The following is a 20726-nucleotide window of genomic DNA, read 5'->3' as shown; positions in this document are numbered from 1 at the left end:
CAAGGGGATGGGGACATCACGAATTAATGGACAGGGCAATTTTGCACCGACTTGGAGACCAGTTGTAATACATTACAATAACTAAGGTCCTTCCAAACGTTGCTGCATTTAATATGTCGTCAATGATGGAAAGACACAGATTGTAAACTCCGCGCTCAACTCAACGTATTTGCCTGACGATGGGTTTATGGGAATTTAGTTGGGATTTTACAATTAATGAGGATATATTTAACTTTTTCCTCTCCCGGCTCCTCAACTCTTGCACCAGCCTCTAAGTATCGTGGACTGGGCAGAAACACAGACTCCACTGACAGTCGTTTCTCAGCTTCCAAAAAAAATGCTTCCTTTTAAAATGAGGAAGAATTATTTTTTGATCAATAAGATCCTTGAATTGCAATTATGAATTTAATCAAAATATGAGTTGCCAGGCCAGTTTTGGTGCTGCAATCAGGGATTACTTCCCCAGAACAAGCCGTCATTTTGCAATAATGGAAGGAAAAGGTATGAAATATTTGGACAACATTTGTGTAAGAAGGAACTGCAGATGCTGGTAGAAATCGAAGAAAGACGAAAAATGCTGGAGTAACTCAGCGGGTCAGGCAGCCTCTCCTGACAGAAGGAATGGTAACGTTTCAGGTCGAGATTCTTCTTCATGCTGAGAGTCAGGGGAAAGGGAAACAAGAGATATAGACAATGATGTAGGGAGATATAGAACAGATGAATGAAAGATATGCAGAAATGTAACAATGATAAAGGAGCCAGGCCACTGTTAGCTGTTTGTTGGGTGAGAACGAGAAGCTGGTGTGACTTGGGTGGGGGAGGGATGGAGAGAGGAGGAATGCCGGGGTGTAAGCTGCCCAAGCAATTTGCATTTAGCCTCACTGACAGTGGAGGAGGCCCAGAACAGAAGGGTTAGTGTGGGAATGGGATGGGGACAACATTTGTTAATTTGGTGAACACAGACACATAAACAAGGATAATACAACATCAAATATCACCAACACTACATCCACACGCACAGATATCTCTATAATATTTTCACTCTCCACATGCTTATAGTCACGTTTGTTCATCAAAAGTACAAAATGCTGCAATTTGCCCAACCTCTGGTGCCGTCCTGAGTTGCGTTCTCTGTTTCCTTTCCTTCCCTTGTATCATCGACACGTTACTGCTGGCAGGTCTCAGCTGGACGGACAGTCGCTGTTTGTACAAAGATGACAGGTTTGTGCAGTAACGGTCGGTGCCAGAGGTCTGTGCGTTGAGGAGCATGCAAGTGTACGTCCCAGCACAGGGTCTTGTCACTGGCCTTCTCGCCCAGCCATCTACCTGCAATTGGCCGCTTAGCTTTGACAACGGAAAGTCTCCAGTCCTGGTTACACGGAACTGGATGATGTACATTGTCCTGGTCACACCCGCCATCTTGTCTTGGACTTGGTTAAAAAGGTGACTTCCCTTCATTCAGTCAGTCTAGGAATTCAGCCCATGATCCCCTGTGGTCTGCAGGTCATCTACATGCCCACTGCAAGAAATAAAAGGGCAGGTTAATCAAATATATTCCAACTACACTGTGGACAATCCTTCATTCCAGTGACATTAGCTGTAGTATAATGCCTGCTCTGGGGCATCCTTAATGACACACAGGAAAACCTCGACTAGCCGTAGAGACCAAGGACATTCGGCACATCTCCAATCACCCTTACACCCCTTTACAGATGCATTGTAGAAAGCAGACTGGCGGGATGCATGGTGAAAAAACTGGAGAGAGTTGTAGATGTAGCCCAAACTCCACCATTGTAGATGTAGCCCAGTCCCACACACACCACACTCCCCACCATTGTAGATGTAGCCCAGTCCACCATTGTAGATGTAGCCCAGTCCCACACACACACCACACTCCCCACCATTGTAGATGTGGCCCAGTCCCATCACACACCACACTCCCCACCATTGTAGATGTAGCCCAGTCCCCACACACACAACACTCCCCACCATTGTAGATGTAGCCCAGTCCCACACACACACCACACTCCCCACCATTGTAGATGTAGCCCAGTATGTGGGAGGTCAAGGACACCGCTGGTGCCTCTGGCTGCTACAAATGCGAAAAGTGCATCCAGGTAGAGCTCCTGAAGGGCCGTGTTGGGGAACTGGAGAAGCAAGTGGATGACCTCCGGTTCGTACGAGAAACAGAGTCGTTCCTCGACAAGTCCTACAGTACGATTGTTACACCTGAGGTACTGGAAGAGAGAAGGTGGGAGACAGTGAGTAAGGGAGGGAAGCATGGAATGCCAACGTCCCCGGGTGATGTACCTCTTGTAAACAGGTTCATCCGCTTAGAAGCTGTCGGGACAGAAGACGTGAGCGGCGGACTGGCCTGTGATGCGAATAGGGCTGTTGAGCCAAAACCAAAAAGGCCTAAGGCAGGCAAGGCCATTGTAGTGGGAGACTCCATCGTGAGAGGTACGGACAGGGGTTTCTGCGGCAACAGACGAGATGCGAGGATGGTGTGCTGCCTTCCCGATGCCAGGATCCAGGATGTCACGGACAGAGTGCAGAAAATCCTCAAGGGGGAAGGTGAACATCCGGAAGTGGTAGTGCATGTCGGCACAAACGATGTCGGAAAGAAGGGGATGAATATTCTGCAGCGTGACTTTAGAGAGCTCGGAAAAATGCTGAAAAGCAGGACCTCCAGGGTTGTTATCTCTGGTTTGCTTCCAGTTCCTCGTGCTGGCAAGAGCAGGAACAGGGAGATATGGGACCTGAACGTGTGGCTGAGGAACTGGTGCACGGGGCAGGGATTTAGATTCTTAGATCACTGGGATCTGTTTTGGGGTAAGGGGGAACTGTACAAAAGGGACGGATTGCATCTTAACAGGTGTGGGACCAGCATTCTGGCAGGCAGGTTTGCCACTGCTACACGGGTGGCTTTAAGCTGAATAAGGGGGGTGGGGTGTTGAATGGGACAGTGGAGGATGGAGTTAAAGGGAAAGGGTTTCTTAAATGTGTGAGCGTAGAGACCGAAGGGTGTAAAATGAAGGTAGAAGAAATAGGTAGCAAGGTGAAAAGTAAAAGCGGCAGGCAGACAAAACCAGGGAAAAAATCAAAAAGGGCCACTTTTCAACATAATTGTATAAGGGGTAAGAGTGTTGTAAAAACAAGCCTGAAGGCTTTGTGTCTCAATGCAAGGAGCATTCGTAATAAGGTGGATGAGTTGAATGTGCAGATAGCTATTAATGACTATGATATAGTTGGGATCACGGAGACATGGCTCCAGGGTGACCAAGGCTGGGAGCTGAACATCCAGGGATATTCAATATTCAGGAGGGATAGACAGAAAGGAAAAGGAGGTGGGGTAGCGTTACTGATTAGAGAGGGGATTAATGCAATGGAAAGGAAGGACATTAGTTTGGAGGATGTGGAATCGGTATGGGTAGAGCTGCAAAACACTAAGGGGCAGAAAACGCTGGTGGGTGTTGTGTACAGGCCACCTAACAGTAGTAGTGAAGTTGGAGATGGTATCAAACAGGAAATTAGAAATGCGTGCGACAAAGGCAAAACGGTTATAATGGGTGACTTCAATCTACATATAGATTGGGTGAATCAAATTGGCAGGGGTGCTGAGGAAGAGGATTTCTTGGAATGTATGCGGGATAGTTATCTAAATCAACATGTAGAGGAACCAACGAGAGAGCAGGCTATTTTAGACTGGGTATTGAGTAATGAGGAAGGGTTAGTTAGCAATCTTGTTGTATGTGCCCCCTTGGGCAAGAGTGACCATAATATGGTTGAGTTCTTCATTAGGATGGAGAGTGACATTGTTAATTCAGAAACAATGGTTCTGAACTTAAAGAAAGGTAACTTTGAGGGTATGAGACGTGAATTGGCCAAGATTGACTGGCAATTAATTCTAAAAGGGTTGACGGTGGATATGCAATGGAAGACATTTAAAGACTGCATGGATGAACTACAAAAATTGTTCATCCCAGTTTGGCAAAAGAATAAATCAGGGAAGGTAGTGCATCCTTGGATAACAAGGGAAATCAGGGATAGTATCAAAGCAAAGGATGATGCGTACAAATTAGCCAGAAAAAAGCAGCATACCGGAGGACTGGGAGAAATTCAAAGACCAGCAGAGGAGGACAAAGGGCTTAATTAGGAAAGGAAAAATAGATTATGAAAGAAAACTGGCAGGGAACATAAAAACTGACTGCAAAAGTTTTTATAGATATGTGAAAAGAAAGAGATTAGTTAAAACAAATGTAGGTCCCTTGCAGTCAGAAACAGGGGAGTTGATCATGGGGAACAAGGATATGGCAGACAAATTGAATAACTACTTTGGTTCCGTCTTCACTAAGGAAGACATAAATAATTTGCCGGAAATAGCAGGGGACCGCGGGTCAAAGGAGTTGGAGGAATTGAGTGAAATCCAGGTTAGCCGGGAAGTGGTGTTGCGTAAATTGAATGGATTAAAGACCGATAAATCCCCAGGGCCAGATAGGCTGCATCCCAGAGTACTTAAGGAAGTAGCTCCAGAAATAGTGGATGCATTAGTAATAATCTTTCAAAACTCTTTAGATTCTGGAGTAGTTCCTGAAGATTGGCGGGTAGCAAACGTAACCCCACTTTTTAAGAAGGGAGGGAGAGAGAAAATGGGGAATTACAGACCAGTTAGTCTAACATCGGTAGTGGGGAAACTGCTAGAATCAGTTATTAAAGATGGGATAGCAGCACATTTGGAAAGTGGTGAAATCATTGGACAAAGTCAGCATGGATTTACGAAAGGTAAATCATGTCTGACGAATCTTATAGAATTTTTCGAGGATGTAACTAGTAGCGTGGATAGGGGAGAACCAGTGGATGTGGTGTATCTGGACTTCCAGAAGGCTTTCGACAAGGTCCCACATAAGAAATTAGTATACAAACTTAAAGCACAAGGCATTGGGGGTTCAGTATTGATGTGGATAGAGAACTGGCTGGCAAACAGGAAGCAAAGAGTAGGAGTAAACGGGTCCTTTTCACAATGGCAGGCAGTGACTAGTGGGGTACCCCAAGGCTCAGTACTGGGACCCCAGCTATTTACAATATATATTAATGATCTGGATGAGGGAATTGAAGGCAATATCTCCAAGTTTGCGGATGACACTAAGCTGGGGGGCAGTGTTAGCTGTGAGGAGGATGCTAGGAGACTGCAAGGTGACTTGGATAGGCTGGGTGAGTGGGCAAATGTTTGGCAGATGCAGTATAATGTGGATAAATGTGAGGTTATCCATTTTGGTGGCAAAAACAGGAAAGCAGCCTATTATCTAAATGGTGGCCGATTGGGAAAGGGGGAGATGCAGCGAGACCTGGGTGTCATGGTACACCAGTCATTGAAGGTAGGCATGCAGGTGCAGCAGGCAGTAAAGACAGCGAATGGTATGTTAGCTTTCATTGCAAAAGGATTTGAGTATAGGAGCAGAGAGGTTCTACTGCAGTTGTACAGGGTCTTGGTGAGACCACACCTGGAGTATTGCATACAGTTTTTGGTCTCCAAATCTGAGGAAGGACATTATTGCCATAGAGGGAGTGCAGAGACGGTTCACCAGACTGATTCCTGGGATGTCAGGACTGTCTTATGAAGAAAGACTGGATAGACTTGGTTTATACTCTCTAGAATTTAGAAGATTGAGAGGGGATCTTATAGAAACTTACAAAATTCTTAAGGGGTTGGACAGGCTAGATGCAGGAAGATTGTTCCCGATGTTAGGGAAGTCCAGGACAAGGGGTCACAGCTTAAGGATAAGGGAAATCCTTTAAAACCGAGATGAGAAGAACTTTTTTTTTCACGCAGAGAGTGGTGAATCTCTGGAACTCTCTGCCACAGAGGGTAGTTGAGGCCAGTTCATTGGCTATATTTAAGAGGGAGTTAGATGTGGCCCTTGTGGCTAAGGGGATCAGGGGGTATGGAGAGAAGGCAGGTACGGGATACTGAGTTGGATGATCAGCCATGATCATATTGAATGGCGGTGCAGGCTCGAAGGGCCGAATGGCCTACTCCTGCACCTAATTTCTATGTTTCTATGTTTCTATGTCCCACACACACCACACTCCCCACCATTGTAGATATAGCCCAGTCCATCACACACACCACACTCCCCACCATCCACTCCATCTACACTGCACGCTGCCTTGGGTAAGCGGCCAACATCATCAATGACTTGTCCCTGTCCCACCCCGGTCATTCCCTCTTCTCCCCGCTCCCATCTGGCAGAAGGTGCGGAAGCTTGAAATCGTGCACCACCAGACTCAGGAACAGCTTCTTCCCCTCTGTGATCAGGTTTCTGAACGGCCCTTCCATAAGCTAGGGTACTGTCCGATTCACCTCGACCCCATTGCGGACATTGGACTTTGTCTGTGGAACTGATGCTCTACGTTGGTGAGAACTATATTCTGTAATCTGTGACACAGACTTATTCCCACCCAAGATGTTGTGGAATTTACATTCAGATAACTGAACAAAGAGCTGACTCAGAAAGCCAGCATCAGTCGTGTGTATAACACGATCTCCTTCACTAATAGGGCGGCCACGGTGGCGCAGCGGGTTCGATCCCGACTACGGGCGCTGTCTGTACAGAGTTTGTACATTCTCCCCGTGACCGCGTGGGTTTTCTCCGAGATCTTTGGTTGCAGGTTTGTAGGTTGATTGCCTTCGGTAAACTTGTAAATTGTCCCTAGTGTGTAGGACAGGGCTAGTGTGCGGAGATCGCTGGTTAGTGCGGACCTGGTGGGCCGAAGGGCCTGTTTCAGCGCTGTATCTCTAAAGTATCTGTAGACCCTTCACTGGAGGGGAGGTCAGTTTGGAACCAGCAAAACAATGAAGGCGACAGCATTACTAATTACACACAGGGAACTCGGTGTGATCACAAATAAGATTCATTCTACATCATGGTATCAGACGAGAATAAGAATCTGAAATAGGATCTCGATCCGAAACATCGCCTGACCATTCCCTCCACAGATGCTGTCGGACCCACTGAGTTCCTCCAGCACTTTGTGCTTTGCTCAAGGTCTGCATTCCTTAGTTGATGTTCGAGGGAGTCAGTGAGGGGAGAGACAGAGGGAGGGGAGACACAGGGGGAGGGGAGATAGAGAGAGAGAAAGGGCATGCACTGCTTTCTGTGAAATGCCAGACAAGGTTATTAAAATCTCACTTTGGCCAATTAGCAAAACAGGAAACATTTTGTGCATCTATAGGTAGGTGTTGAATTAGTTCTGGTGCCAAACCAGGTCTCTGGGGTTGGATGTGCCGTCTCCAACATTAGATGCCATTAGTTGAAATATAATTAAAAAATCATCTTAAGTGGAATATGTATGAGGTTATAAAAACGCTAATGGGAGAAACTGCTTTAACGGTTGGCAGCATTCCCTCCTGCAGATGAGATGGGAAGTGGTGGCTCTGAGTCCCTGGGTGGAGGGTTTGACAACGGCTGTCTCTTGTGTGACTGAGCGGTGAAGAGAATCCCAGTCAAGTGTCGGGCGCTTCGGCAGCCGGGCCAGGGCTTGTTGGTCAACACTCCAGTGGGGGTGGGGGGGGAGGAGGGGGGAGGGAGTGAGGGGGGGGGGGGGTGAGTGTAGGGGGGTGGGGGGGGGAGGGAGGGGGGGGGTGAGGGTAGGGGGGTGGGGGGGAGGGGCGACGCGGGGGAAACAACTCTGAGATGTTGACAAAGGACTTGGCAACATTGTGAAAAGCGAGAGGAATGTTGGGCTGACAGGGAAAGTCCGCAGTGTGGGATTAATTGTAATGCTGCTTGGAGCAGCACCAGCTGAGTCAGGGACAGACTGATGCTCTGTTCCATGGCACTGCCTGACGCTATAATTCTCCAGAAAATGGGCAAAATATAAAATGCATTTTATAACTCACCGGCCATAATTAAAAACAAAAGGCATAAAAATCCATCCAAGTAAATTGGTTTCAGGGCCAGGGATGAAGATTTGTCTCCCGGTTGAAGGGGAGACAGTGAAATGGCAGCGATCCAGGTTCCTGCAACGCAGGGCGGAAAGTGCTGGAAGCTCCGCAATGTGGAGCAGGGAGAGGCTGAAGAAGGGTCCTAACCTGACCCGCCGGTCTGTCCACTCTCCACAGGCGCCCCCACATACATCACTGGGCCTTCATTTATCTCATTCTAAGTGACCCCTGCATTCCCCCCCCCCCCCCCCCCCCCCCCCACACCCCCTCCCCCCCCCCCCCCCCTCCCCCCCCCCCCCCCCCCCTCCCCCCCCCACCCTCTCCCCCCCCCCCCCCTCCCCCCCTCCCCCCACCCTGGTTCAACTGTTTGCATCCCTGTATCCCATCGTTATCATCTCTTCCCCAGCCAACAATGGACCATTGTGGGCTCCACCCTTCCTTGGTCATCTGTTGCCGGCCCTGCCGTTTCCCACCGTCCAGTCCCCTCCCTCAAGGGTCCCGACCCGAAACGTCACCCATCCATGTTCTCCACAGATGCTGCCTGACCCGCTGATTTACTCCAGCACTCTGTGAAACGTCACCTATCCATGTTCTCCACAGATGCTGCCTGACCCGCTGAGTTATGGTGCAGCAGCATCTATGGAGCTAAGGAAATAGGCAACTTTTCGGGACGAAATTCTTCTGGAAATAGGCAACTTTTCGGGACGAAATTCTTCTGGAAATAGGCAACGTTTCGGGCCGAAACCCTTACGGGTTTTCGGCCCGAAACGTTGCCTATTTCCTTAGCTCCATAGATGCTGCCTGACCCGCTGAGTTACTCCAGCACTCTGTGAAACGTCACCTATCCATGTTCTCCACAGATGCTGCCTGACCCGCTGAGTTACTCCAGCACTCTGTGAAACATCACCTATCCATGTTCTCCACAGATGCTGCCTGACCTGCTGAGTTACTCCAGCACTCTGTGTCTGTAAAGCCCATAAAACCCTTGGACTATCTTTGACCAGACTTTACTGAACTTTATCCGACACAAAATGCTATTCACTTTATTCCCTTTATCCTGTATCTGTACACTGTGGACGCCCCGATTGTAATCATGTATTGTCTTTCCGCTGACTGGTTAGCACACAACAAAAGCTTTTCCCTGTACCTCGGCACACGTGACAATAAACTAAACTCATCTTTGGTGTGAAGCAGCATCTGCAGTTCCTCCTTCCACAGATGCTGCTTAATGTGCTGAGTTCCTCTACAGTTCTGGTGCTGCTAGATCTGCTGAAAGCTTCTAGTCTTCTCTATTTGCTTTTATATTCCCAGCATTAACAGTTTATTGATTTTCACTTCCTGGCTTCCTATGCTAAGTTTATTTTGCATGCACTATGCAGAACAGGTGAATTGCACTACACTGAGCAGATGGTCCGACCCAAAACCCATTGTCGTGTATTCAAGAGAGTTAGATTTAGTTCTTCAGGCTAAAGGAACCAAGGGATATGGGGGGGGGGGGGGGGGAAGCAGGAACGGGTTACTAATTTTGGACCATCGGCCATGATCATATTGAATGGCGGTGCAGGCTCGAAAGGCCGAATGGCAACTCCTGAACCTATTGTCTATGTTTCTATGTTTCTATTCCTTGTCTCCAGAGATGCTGCCTGACCCGCTGAGTTTAGTTCAGTTTAGTTTAGAAATACAGCGCGGAAACAGGCCCTTCGGCCCATCGACCAGACCAGAGATCCCTGTACACGAACACCCCAGGGACAATTAACCAACAAACCTGCACTTCTTTGGAGAGTGGGAGGTAACCGAAAATCTCGGAGAAAATCCACGCAGGTCACGGGGAGAAAGTACAGACTCCACATAGACAGCAGCCGTAGTCAGGATCGAACCCGACTCTCTGGCGCTGTGAGACAGCAGCTCTACCCGCTGCGCCACTGTGCTGCCCAGGTATATCCCAGACCAAGCTCCCACTGCTTTGTCCTTGCCTCATGCTCCATCACCTGTACTTACAGGTGTCACTGGCCTCCTGGCCTGAACATGGACACAGAATGCTGGGACAGGCAACATCTCTCAAGTCACAGAGTCATAGAGTGATACAGCATGGAAACTGGCCTTTTGGCCCAACTTGCCCACACCGTCCCAGCTACATTCACCTCACCCGCCTGCACTTGGTCCATATCCCTCCAACCCTGTCCAATCCATGTACCTGTCTAACTGTTTCTTAAACATTGGGATAGTCCCAGCCTCAACTACCTCCTCTGGCAGCTTGTTCCATACACCCATCACCCTTTGTGTGAAAAAGTTACCCCTCGGATTCCTATTAAATCGTTTCCCCTTCACCTTGATCCCGTGTCCTCTGGTCCTCGATTCCCCCACTCTGGGCAAGAGACTCTGTGCATCTACCTGATCTATTCCTCTCATGATTTTGTACACCTCTATAAGATCACCCCTCATCCTCCTGTACTCCATGGAATAGAGACCCAGCCTGCTCAACCTCTCCCTATAGCTCACACCCTCTAGTCCTGGCAACATCCTCGTAAATCTTCTCTGAACCCTTTCAAGCTTGACAATATCTTTCCTATAACATGGTGCCCAGAACTGAACACAATATTCTAAATGCAGTCTCACCAACGTCTTATACAACTGCAACATGACCTCCCAGAGAAGGAATGGGTGACATTTCGGGTCGAGACCCTTCTTCAGACAGGCAGGGGAGGGGGAGACACTGAGATATGGAAGGGTCAGGTGTGAAAACGAGACATCAACGAGGATGCAGATCATTGTTATCTAGGGGAAGGTGACAACGAGGCAGACAATGTATAATGTAATGAGGAGGACGGAGGTTGGTGGGAGGACAAGGCGGGAGGGGGGGGGGGGGTGGGGAGAGGGGGTAAGGGGGGGTTACTTGAACTCAGAGAAGTAAATATTCATACCGCAGGGGTGTAAGTTGCCCAAGCGAAATAAGAGGAGATGTTCGTGTTTGTGTTGGGGCCTCACTCTGACAATGGAGGACAGGTCAGTGTGGGAATGGGAGGGGGAGTTAAAGTGTTTAGCGACCGGGAGATCAGGTAGGTCTAGGCGGACTGAGTGGAGGATAGGGAGTTGATAGCTGCAGTATTTCCCACACGGATGTCTTCACGCCATTAACTGTGAAAGCCGTCGGGGGGACGAATGTTACATGTTTTATTTGCTTGTGTGTAGCCAACCACGTTAATGAAGCCACTGTCTCCACAGATCACATCGGTCGTGGATACAACTATAGACACAATGTGCTGGAGTAACTCATTGGTTCAGGCACCATCTCCATAGAAAAAGGACGGGTGACATTTGGGGTCGGGTGCTGTTCTGTTTCTCCACTGACCAAGGCTGACAAAGCAACCTTTAGCTAGCTGTAAAATGCAGCAAGTGGGAAGAATGAACGAGCCAAGATGTCTCTGTGTAATGAGATGCCCATTGCAGTTTGGAAATCATCCAAGCTGACACACTCCAGCAAATGGAAACTCTATTCACTGAATCTTGCCTTAGTATCAACTGCTGACGAGCCCCGTCAACCAATGTTTGCAGCCGCTTCTATCAGAAGCCGCCATCCATCCGCCACAATCACCAGCAGAGAACTATTTATTCATTAACTTGATAAATGCACAAACTGCAGATGTAACGACAGATATGTGTGGGGAAGAACTGTAGATGCTGGTTTAAAACGAAGGTAGACACAAAACGCTGGAGTAACTCAGCGGGACGGGCAGCATCTCTGGAGAGAAAGAATGGGTGACGTTTTTTCAGTCTGAAGAAGGGTCTCGACCCGAATCGTCACCTATTCCTTCTCTCCAGAGATGCTGCCTGTCCCGCTGAGTTACTCCAGCGTTTTGAGTCTGTAACGAGAGATATTTGCTTGCAGGTGTGGAATTCAGAATGAAGTTGCCGCGCTGTTGTTAACCAACACAACCCAGTGTTTGACTTGTTTTTCTTTTGCTTTGGGGTCTAAGATTTAGAATGATCATCTTTGACTCCACAAAGTGACACAGCGGTAGAGTTGCTGCCTCACGGCGCCAGAGACCCGGGTTCAATCCTGACCACGGATGCTGTATGTGCAGAGTTTGTATGTTCTCCCCGTGACCGCGTGGGTTTTCTCCGGGATCTCCGGTTTCCTCCCACGTGCAGATTTGTAGGTAAATTGGGTTGGTAGAAATGTAAATGTTCTTAGTGTGTGTAGGACAGTGCTAGTGTGCGGGGATCGCTGGTCGGCACAGACTCGGTGGGCCGAAGGGCCTGTTTCCGCGCTATATCTCTAAACGAAAGTAAAGAGATATAAAGAGTACATTGTGGCCACCCTTACCTGCATAGTTCACCACACAGTAGGTGATGATAATGAGAGCTCCAAGCACTATTGCGATGATACTCAGTAACCGGGCCAAATGTCCAAGCCTCCTGGCTCCATCAGTGTCACCTTGTTGTAAACTGTTTCTGGACTGTTGGCGAATAAATAAAAACACACATTAGGCTTTTCAAAAAAAATGCTGACATTTAGTTCAGCCTAGAAACAGGCCCTTCGGCCCATCAGGTCCGCGCCAACCAGCGATCACCCAGGACACTAACACTATCCTACACACACTGGGAACAACTTACAATATTTACCGGTCAATTAACCTACAAACATGCACGTTTTGGAGTGTGGGGGGAAACCGGAGCACCCGGAGCAAACCCACGCGGTCCCGTGGAGAACGTGCAAACTCCGCACAGACAGCACCCGTAGTCATGATGGAACCCGTGTCTCTGGCGCTGTGAGGCAGTAGCTCTACCCGCTGCGCCACCGTGACAGCCTTTAGTTTAGTTTCGTTCAGTTTATGATTGTCACGTGTATTGAGGGACAATGAACAGCTTTTTTTTGTTGCCTGGCATCTAGTCAGCGGAAAGATTATAGATGATTATAATCGAGTAGTCTACAGTGTACAGACACATAATAAAGGGAATAACGTTTACTTTAACAGCTGAGTGTGGATTCAAACAACCACTTAGACATTAAATCGCTGCAGGATTAAACTAAAGGAATCAATTGAAATCAACTTGCAGATGGATATCTTCATGTTATTTTCACAGACATTGTATTGTTGTACAAACTTGTAAAGAATTGGAAACAGGAATAATTGGTTATAAAACACATCTGTAGAAGGGTCTCGACCTGAAACGTCACCCATTCCTTCTCTCCGGCGATGCTGCCTGTCCCGCTGAGTTACTCCAGCACTTTGTGTCTGTTTTCGGTGTAAACCAGCATCTGCAGTTCCTTCCCACACACTGCACATTATTATAACAGTTTTCCAAACCAGCGACAAGACTAGTAGGTGATTTATTTCTGAGAATCTCTGCTACTTAGTGGCAGGAATAACAAGGACACCTCACAGGTGTTGTGATGTCCTCTTCAAGGTACTGCCTGTTCACCAGACTATTATAATGTGGGATAGAACTGCAGGTGCTGGCTTACACCGAATATACTGTAGACGCAAAATGCTGGAGTAACTCAGCGGGACAGGCAGCGGCTGTGGAGGCGATCTGTGGACAGGTGGCATTTCGGGTCGGGCCTCGAAGATCCCCATTGAAGAAGGGTCCCAACCCAAAACATTGTTTGTCCATTCCTCCATAGAAGCTGCCTGATCCGCTGAGTTCCTCCAGCACTCTGTACTTTGCTCAAGATTCCAGCATCTGCAGTTTATTGTGGCTCCACAATAAACTCACTGTATGTCATGTTGTCACTTGCGGGCGGAGCACCGAGGCAAATTCCTTGTATGTGAATACTTGGCCAATAAACCTATTCATTCATTCATTCAATTTGGAGAGTGTTATCTGGCTATTGGGAACTCCCCCACCCTAGTTCTCCAACTAGTTTCACTGTCGCCCTGATCAAATGTTACTGATTGTCGCCCCATTGTCACTTGTCCTCAGCCAACAATTAACCCCTTTGTCCCCTTACCCCTCCATATCTCAATGTCCCCCCCCCCCCCCCCCCCCCCCCCCCCCATCAGCCTGAAGTAAGGTCTGGACCTGAATCGTCACCCATTCCTTCTCTCCAAAGATGCCGCCCGTCCCGCTGAGTTACTCCAGCACTCTGTCAACCAAATGCCTTCTGTCCAATCACCACTTAATGGGTGATCTCGTTAGTTTCCATTACTCTAGACACCGTGCCAAAGGAGCAGTTAGTATTACAAGTAGACAACAAAATGCTGGAGAAACTCAGCGGGTCAGGCAGCATCTCTGGAGAGAAGGAACAGGCGACGTTTCGGGTCGAGACCCTTCTTCAGCGTGTGTGTGTGTGTGTGTGTGTGTGTGTGTGTGTGTGTGTGTGTGTGTGGGGGGGGGGGGGGGGGGTTTGTAGAAGGCGGACACAGAGGGGAACAGCCACTGGTCCCAGCATAGATAGGGTGGGGCGAGTTTGGCGAAGGCTTACTGTGTTCCGTTAGAGATTAATTAGATTCTGAATGATGCAACCGGTTATTGCTGTGGATCAATAAACATTCATCACGGTAATTTCACTTCAACCAAGTGCTCTGCTTTCAGTTTTGCGCTTCCTTGCAAATTATTATGGCTCAGACGAGATCCGTGTCAACGGTTCTGTTGGATGAAGCAGCAACTTAAGTGGTGGCCACTCTGTTAGTTGGCAGAAGGGTTTAATTGCAGTTTGCTGCCCGCCTAAAGAAGGGTTGGAGACACAGAAAAACCGCAGATGCTAATATTCTTCAAAACACAAGAGCAGCAGAGTGTCGCAGCGGGTAGAGTTGCTGTCCCACGGTGCCAGAGACCCAGGTTCGATCCTGGCCTCGGGTGCTGTCTGTACGCAGTTTGTACATTCACCCGTGACCGCGTGGGTTTCCTCCGGGTGCTCCGGATTCGCATCCCAGAGACGTGCGGGTTTGTAGGTTAATCGGCCCTCTGTAAATTGTCCCCTAGATTAAGTTGTAGCTAATACCCATACCGGCCTCATTATATCCACTCAAGGAGCTCAGATTAAACACAAACTCTGGGCCACCCGGAGAAAACCATTCAAGGCGAACAAGGTGCCGTACAGAACGCCACATGACATCCTGCTTTCCTGGGGCTATCAAAGTCGTGGGGTAGACTGGCTCCCCTCACCCCCAACACCCAGCCCCCCAACACCCAGCCCCCAACACCCACCCCAATGTGTACACTTACCAAGCCAATGAACCTGTAAACCTGCACGTCTTTGGAGGTTGGGAAGAAAACCGGAGCACCCGGAGAAAACCCACGCAGGTCTCGGGGAGAACGTGCAAACTCCGTACAGACAGAACCCGTAGTCAGGATGGAACCCGGGTCTCGGGCGCTGTGAGGCAACGACTCTACCGCCGTGCTGCTCTACAAGTTCTATCGCAGCGTGAAGTGTCGGCAGCACTCTGTGTTTGCCTCTGGATTCCAGCATCTGCATCTTTTGTGCCTCAGTGATGGGGGGGTCGGGTCGCTGGTTGTCCGGGTTGGGACTGACCAATGGGAAGCCCTGCATCGGATCCGTCCCAAAGAGGGAGCCCGAGGTCATAAGGGAAAGTAGAATTAGGCCATTCGGCCCATCAAGTCTACTCCGCCATTCCATCATGGAGATCTATCTCTTCCTCCTAACCCCATTCTCCTGCCTTCTCCCAGTAACCTCTGACACCCGCATGACTAATCAAGAATGGATGTGTAGGAAGGAACTGCAGATGCTGATTTAAATCGAAGGTGGACAAAAATGCTGGAGTAACTCCGCGGGACAGGCGGCGTCTCTGGAGAGAAGGAATGGGTGAAGTTTCAGGTCGAGACCCTTCATCAGACAATGTAGAATGGTTTGTTTGGCCCCAGTGTGTGTAGGACATTGTGTGTAGAACATGTACAGCATGTTGTGTCTGTCCGGCTTAAACCAGCATCTGCAGTTCCTTCCCACAGCCACTGGAAACCCGCGGCTGATCGAAATTACCACCGTGTATTGAACAGCGAGTGACAACGCTGCCTTTGTAAGCAACTGGCCGACATTGACAAAAAATTCAATGAGATGCTCTTCCAAACATTTCCAAATATTTACCCAGTGATAGATATCCGGTAAACAGCAGCGGCGAGGCAGCCAGATTGGACACAGGAGGCGAGGCGGCTGCATTGTGTGTGACAGCGGATAGGCTGTGTCTTGTGTTGGAAGGAACTGCAGATACTGGTTTAAACCGAAGATAGACACAAAATGCTGGAGTAACTCAGCGGGACAGGCAGCGTCTCTGGAGAGAAGGAACGGGTGACGTTTCAGGTCGAGACCCTTCTACAGTCCGTGTCTTACTTTGCATGTATTTCCGTTGTTCTATCTCTCTATATCACTGGCGGAGTCGGGGGATGAGGGGAGATCAGCCATGATCACAGTGAATGGCAGTGCTGGTCCAATGGGCCGAATGGCCTCCTCCTGCACCTATTGTCTTTGTATCCACTGTATGCATCTATGTACACCACATTCTATCTCTCTTGTTTCCCTTTCCCCTGACTCTGTCTGAAGAAAGGTCTCGACCCGAAACGTCACCTATCCATGTTCTCCACAGATGCTGCCTGACCCGCTGAGTTACTCCAGTACTTTGTGTCTAGCTTCGGTGTAAACTAGCATCTGCAGTTCCTTCCTACACGGGTTGGAAGGACAGGCGGTGGAGAATGAGACTGGAGCCGCCTCGTGTTGTGTGTGTGTGTGTGTGTGTGTGTGTGTGTGTGTGTGTGTGTGTGTGTGTGTGTGTGTGTGTGTGTGTATGTGTGTGTGTGTGTGTGTGTGTGTGTGTGTGTGTGTGGTGTGTGTGTGTGTATGTGTGTGTATGTGTGTGTGTGTGTGTGTGTGTGTGTGTGTGTGTGTGTGTGTGTGTGTGTGTGTGTGTGTGTGTGTGTGTGTGTGTGTGTGTGTGTGTGTGTGTGTGTGTGTGTGTGTTGTGTGTGTGTGTGTGTGTGTAGAGGCACGTTGCCCATCGTTGAACCTGCTTGAAGTTATTTTCAAATGAACCACCGCGATTTCGATTCTGACCGAGCATCGGGCCGGGCTGTTACTCCGGGTTTGGTTCAAACGCTGTTTCAATAGATGAAGAGTCTGAAGAAGGGTCTCGACCCGAAACATCACCTATTCCTTCTCTCCACAGATGCTGCCTGTCCCGCTGAGTTACTCCAGCGTTTTGAGTCTCTCTCCAATAAATGAAGGTGAACAGTCCATAATATTGCAGAATCCGCAATCTCTCAAATACAGCAAATATTTGTCACGACATTAATCTTCAAAGGAAATGAATGGGCTGTTTGTTGGGGAAGGTTTGTACAAATCTTGCAGACATGTAGAAGTCCTTTAAACTTTTCTTAATATTATTCAATATTAGTAGTTAAAAATTGTAACATAAATCATCCATTAAACTTGTCCAGAAGGGGATGTTAAAATAGTCATGCAGCCCCGCTAATATATGTAGGAGGGAACATAGAAACATAGAAATTAGGTGCAGGAGTAGGCCATTCGGCCCTTCGAGCCAGCACCGCCATTCAATATGATCATGGCTGATCATCCAACTCAGTATCCCGTACCTGCCTTCTCTCCATACCCCCTGATCCCCTTAGCCACAAGGGCCACATCTAACTCCCTCTTAAATATAGCTGCAGATGCTGGTTGAAATCGAAGCTAGACACAGAGTGCTGGAGTAACTCAGCGGGTCAGGCAGCATCTGTGGAGAACATGGATAGGTGACGTTTCACAGAGTGCTGGAGTAACTCAGCGGGTCAGGCAGCATCTGTGGAGAACATGGATAGGTGACGTTTCACGGAGTGCTGGAGTAACTCAGCGGGTCAGGCAGCATCTGTGGAGAACATGGATAGGTGACGTTTCACAGAGTGCTGGAGTAACTCAGCGGGTCAGGCAGCATCTGTGGAGAACGTGGATAGGTGACGTTTCGGGTCGAGACCATCTTCCTCTGGTTTGACTGTTTAATCACGTCTCTGGGAGGTCTGGTTTACTCCAACCTCCAGAAGCCGCGGCCACCCATAACCGGCCTGTCAATGTTACATCGCCTTGTGTACAACCGCCGTGAGTGTTGGCTGATCTACGGTTCCCCCGGCTGAGAAACAGCGCCTGTTATTTGATTCACACCCTTGCTTGATTCATCTCTCCCCGACTGCAGCCCCGCGACCCTCCCAGAATATTACAGTTCCTTAGCGTCTCGCCCATTCATGCATCCGACCTGCTGGTCATTCTCCAGCTGACAGTTGTTGGTTACCCCCCTCCCCGGGCCACGCCTTTAAAATGCTCCTCAAAATACTGTCTGGGGAAGAGTCCCGACCCGTAACATCACCTCTCCATGTCCCCCAGTTAGGTTGCCTGACCCGCTGAGTTACTCCTGCACCTTGTCCTGCATCTGCCGTTCCTTGAATCATCGGAATACTCTCTGCGGGCCAACTGTCCTAGCCCCAATATCATCATCTCTGGCAAATCTCGGTTTTACCAAATGTCTGGTGACAGCTCACGGCGACCCCGGGCTCACGCTGACAGGGAACTGCAATGCACCAGGACACCGAACACTGCTTTGTGTGGCTGTTCCCAGCGCCGCCGCCTCCAACGTGACAGCTCTGTTTATTAAAAGCAACACAGAGTGCTGGAGTAACTCTGCGGGTCAGGCAGCATCTGTGGAGAACATGGATAGGTGACGTTTCACAGAGTGCTGGAGTAACTCAGCGGGTCAGGCAGCATCTGTGGAGAACATGGATAGGTAACGTTTCGGTTCGAGAACCTTCTTCAGACATATGTTGGACTGGGAGTTTTACGTCAGAATGTTCCCAACTTTGGGAATATTAATGGAAAAATTATCGATCGTTGCATTTAATTTTTAATTGATCTGCTTTCCCTGAGTGGGAAGGAACTGCAGATGCGTGTTTACACCGGTGACAGACACAAAGTGCTGGAGTAACTCAGCGGGACAGGCGGAATCTCTGGAGAGAAGGAATTGGTGACGTTTTAGGTTGGTGGCCATTCTTGAGGTCTCCTTGTGAAGAAGGGTCTCGACCGCAGTCTCTCCACAGATGCTGCCGGAGGCGCGGAGTTGCTTTGTTATCGCCTTGTCCACAGCCAGCAATGGACCAGAATAACAATGGGCTATCTTGAGAATAGGAACAGGCCCTTCGGCCCACAATGTCCGTGCCGTACATGATGCCAATAAACTAATCTTCCCTGCCCGCGCGTGATCCACTCCCTGCACATCCATGTGTCTGTCCAAAAGCCTCTTAAACACCACCCCCACCCCCGGCAGCGAGTTCCAGGCATCCACTTTGTAAAAAGAACCTGCCCCGCACATAGAAACATAGGAAAAATAGGTGCAGGAGGAGGCCATTCGGCCCTTCGAGCCAGCACCGCCATTCAATATGATCATAGCTGATCATCCAGAATCAGTATCCCGATTTAAACATCTCCTTTAAACTTTGCCCCATTCATGCCCCCCCCCCCCCTCTATTATTTGACACTTCGTTCCTGGGGGGGGGGGGGGGGGGAAGGTTCTGGCTGTCTACCCTGTCTACACCTCTCAGAATTTTACATACTGTTTTAGTTCGTTTAGTTCACTTTAGAGATACAGCGCGGAAACAGACCCTTCGGCCCAGCGAACCCCGCACACGAATACTATCCCACACACACTAGGGGACAATTTACATTTACACCGAGCCAATTAACCCACAAACCTGCACGTCTTTGTAGTGTGGGATGAAACCGGAGCACCCGGAGAAAACCCACGCAGGTCACGGGGAGAACGTGCAAACTCCGTACAGACAGCACCCGTGGTCGGGATGGAACCCGGGTCTCTGGCGCCGTGAGGCAGCAGCTCTACCCGCTGCACCACCGTGCCGCCTCGGAACTTTGGATGGCACCATTCCACCTTTATCCTTCCCTCTCCCCCCCCCCCCCCCCCCCCCCCCCCCCCACCCCCCCACCCCCCCCTCACCATGATGGAGTACACAAGGGCCACAATGTTGATGGGCCACATGGGGCAGAAGCAGCTGATAATGGCCAGAATGAGATAGTCCCGGGGGCGACTCTGTTCGCGGCCGCTGGCGGTGCAGGTGGAGGAGAGACGACCCACACTGACCCGGGATGGCGACGGGGGGACTCCCAGCTGGGTGACAGACTCAGTGGAGAGACAGCGCAGGCTGTGGCCATTGGGCGCCGCCGCCTCTTGACCCTTGTCGCCGGGCAAGGCGGCAGAGAAGGAGCGGGACTTGACCAGCCCGTTCTCCAAACTGCCGTCCGATGCGCTCACCAACAGTTTCTCCATCTCCTGCCCGTCTGTGGGCGGCCCGACCCCCGCCGCCGGTCCCAGCTTCAGCCCCGCATCCACGTCCACGCCTTTCTCCATCAGTAGCTCCTGCCGCTACTCGCTCATCCCCGGGCCACAAGGGAGGCAATGTCAGCTCAATGCGGGACAGACTGCAGCCTCTGGCAGCTGAACACACTCACGGTGGCCGCTCCCTGCCTCTGACCCTCCTCTCTCCCCAACTCTCCCCAACACTCTCTGTCTCTGTGACACTCCCCTCTCGCCCAGTAATACTCCCCCCCCCGTGATATTCTCATCTGTAACCCGCCCCCCGCCACTCCCCTGCCACTCCCTCCCTGGAACGCTGCACTCTCTGCACCACTCTCCCCCTCGCCCCCTGGAACCCCTCGCCCCTCTCTCTCCCACTCCCCTCTCTCTCCCCCTCCCCTCCCCCCTCTCCCCCCCCCCCTCTCCCCCTCCCCCTCTCCCTCGCCCCTCTCTCCCCCTCTCCCCCCCCCTCTCTCTCCTTC

The 20726-nt window shown here is 49.8% G+C and overlaps 1 protein-coding gene across 1 annotated transcript; it reads right to left on the bottom strand.

Moving 5' to 3' along the window:
• Positions 1-1033: 1033 nt before the first annotated feature.
• On the bottom strand, positions 1034-20440 carry LOC129710882 (trafficking regulator of GLUT4 1-like). Its single transcript, XM_055658181.1, has 3 exons — positions 19888-20440; positions 12270-12402; positions 1034-1519 (listed from the first exon to the last, which is right to left on the bottom strand). Exons 1-3 carry the CDS (start codon positions 20296-20298, stop codon positions 1509-1511), a joined length of 555 nt encoding a protein of 184 aa, XP_055514156.1. The 5' UTR covers positions 20299-20440; the 3' UTR covers positions 1034-1508.
• Between the last annotated feature and the right edge of the window lie 286 nt (positions 20441-20726).

Source organism: Leucoraja erinacea, chromosome 28 (genome assembly GCF_028641065.1).
Source record: "Leucoraja erinacea ecotype New England chromosome 28, Leri_hhj_1, whole genome shotgun sequence".
NCBI classification, from domain to species: domain Eukaryota; kingdom Metazoa; phylum Chordata; class Chondrichthyes; order Rajiformes; family Rajidae; genus Leucoraja; species Leucoraja erinaceus.
This window is presented reverse-complemented; position numbering and strand designations above follow the sequence as displayed.

Coding starts and splice junctions, on each gene's coding strand:
- LOC129710882 (XM_055658181.1), bottom strand. CDS start 20,298: ATGGAGAAAGGCGTGGACGTGGATGCGGGGCTGAAGCTGGGACCGGCG. Junction 12,403..19,887: donor CCCTTGTGTACTCCATCATG/GTGAGGGGGGGG, acceptor ATTCGCCAACAG/TCCAGAAACAGTTTACAACA.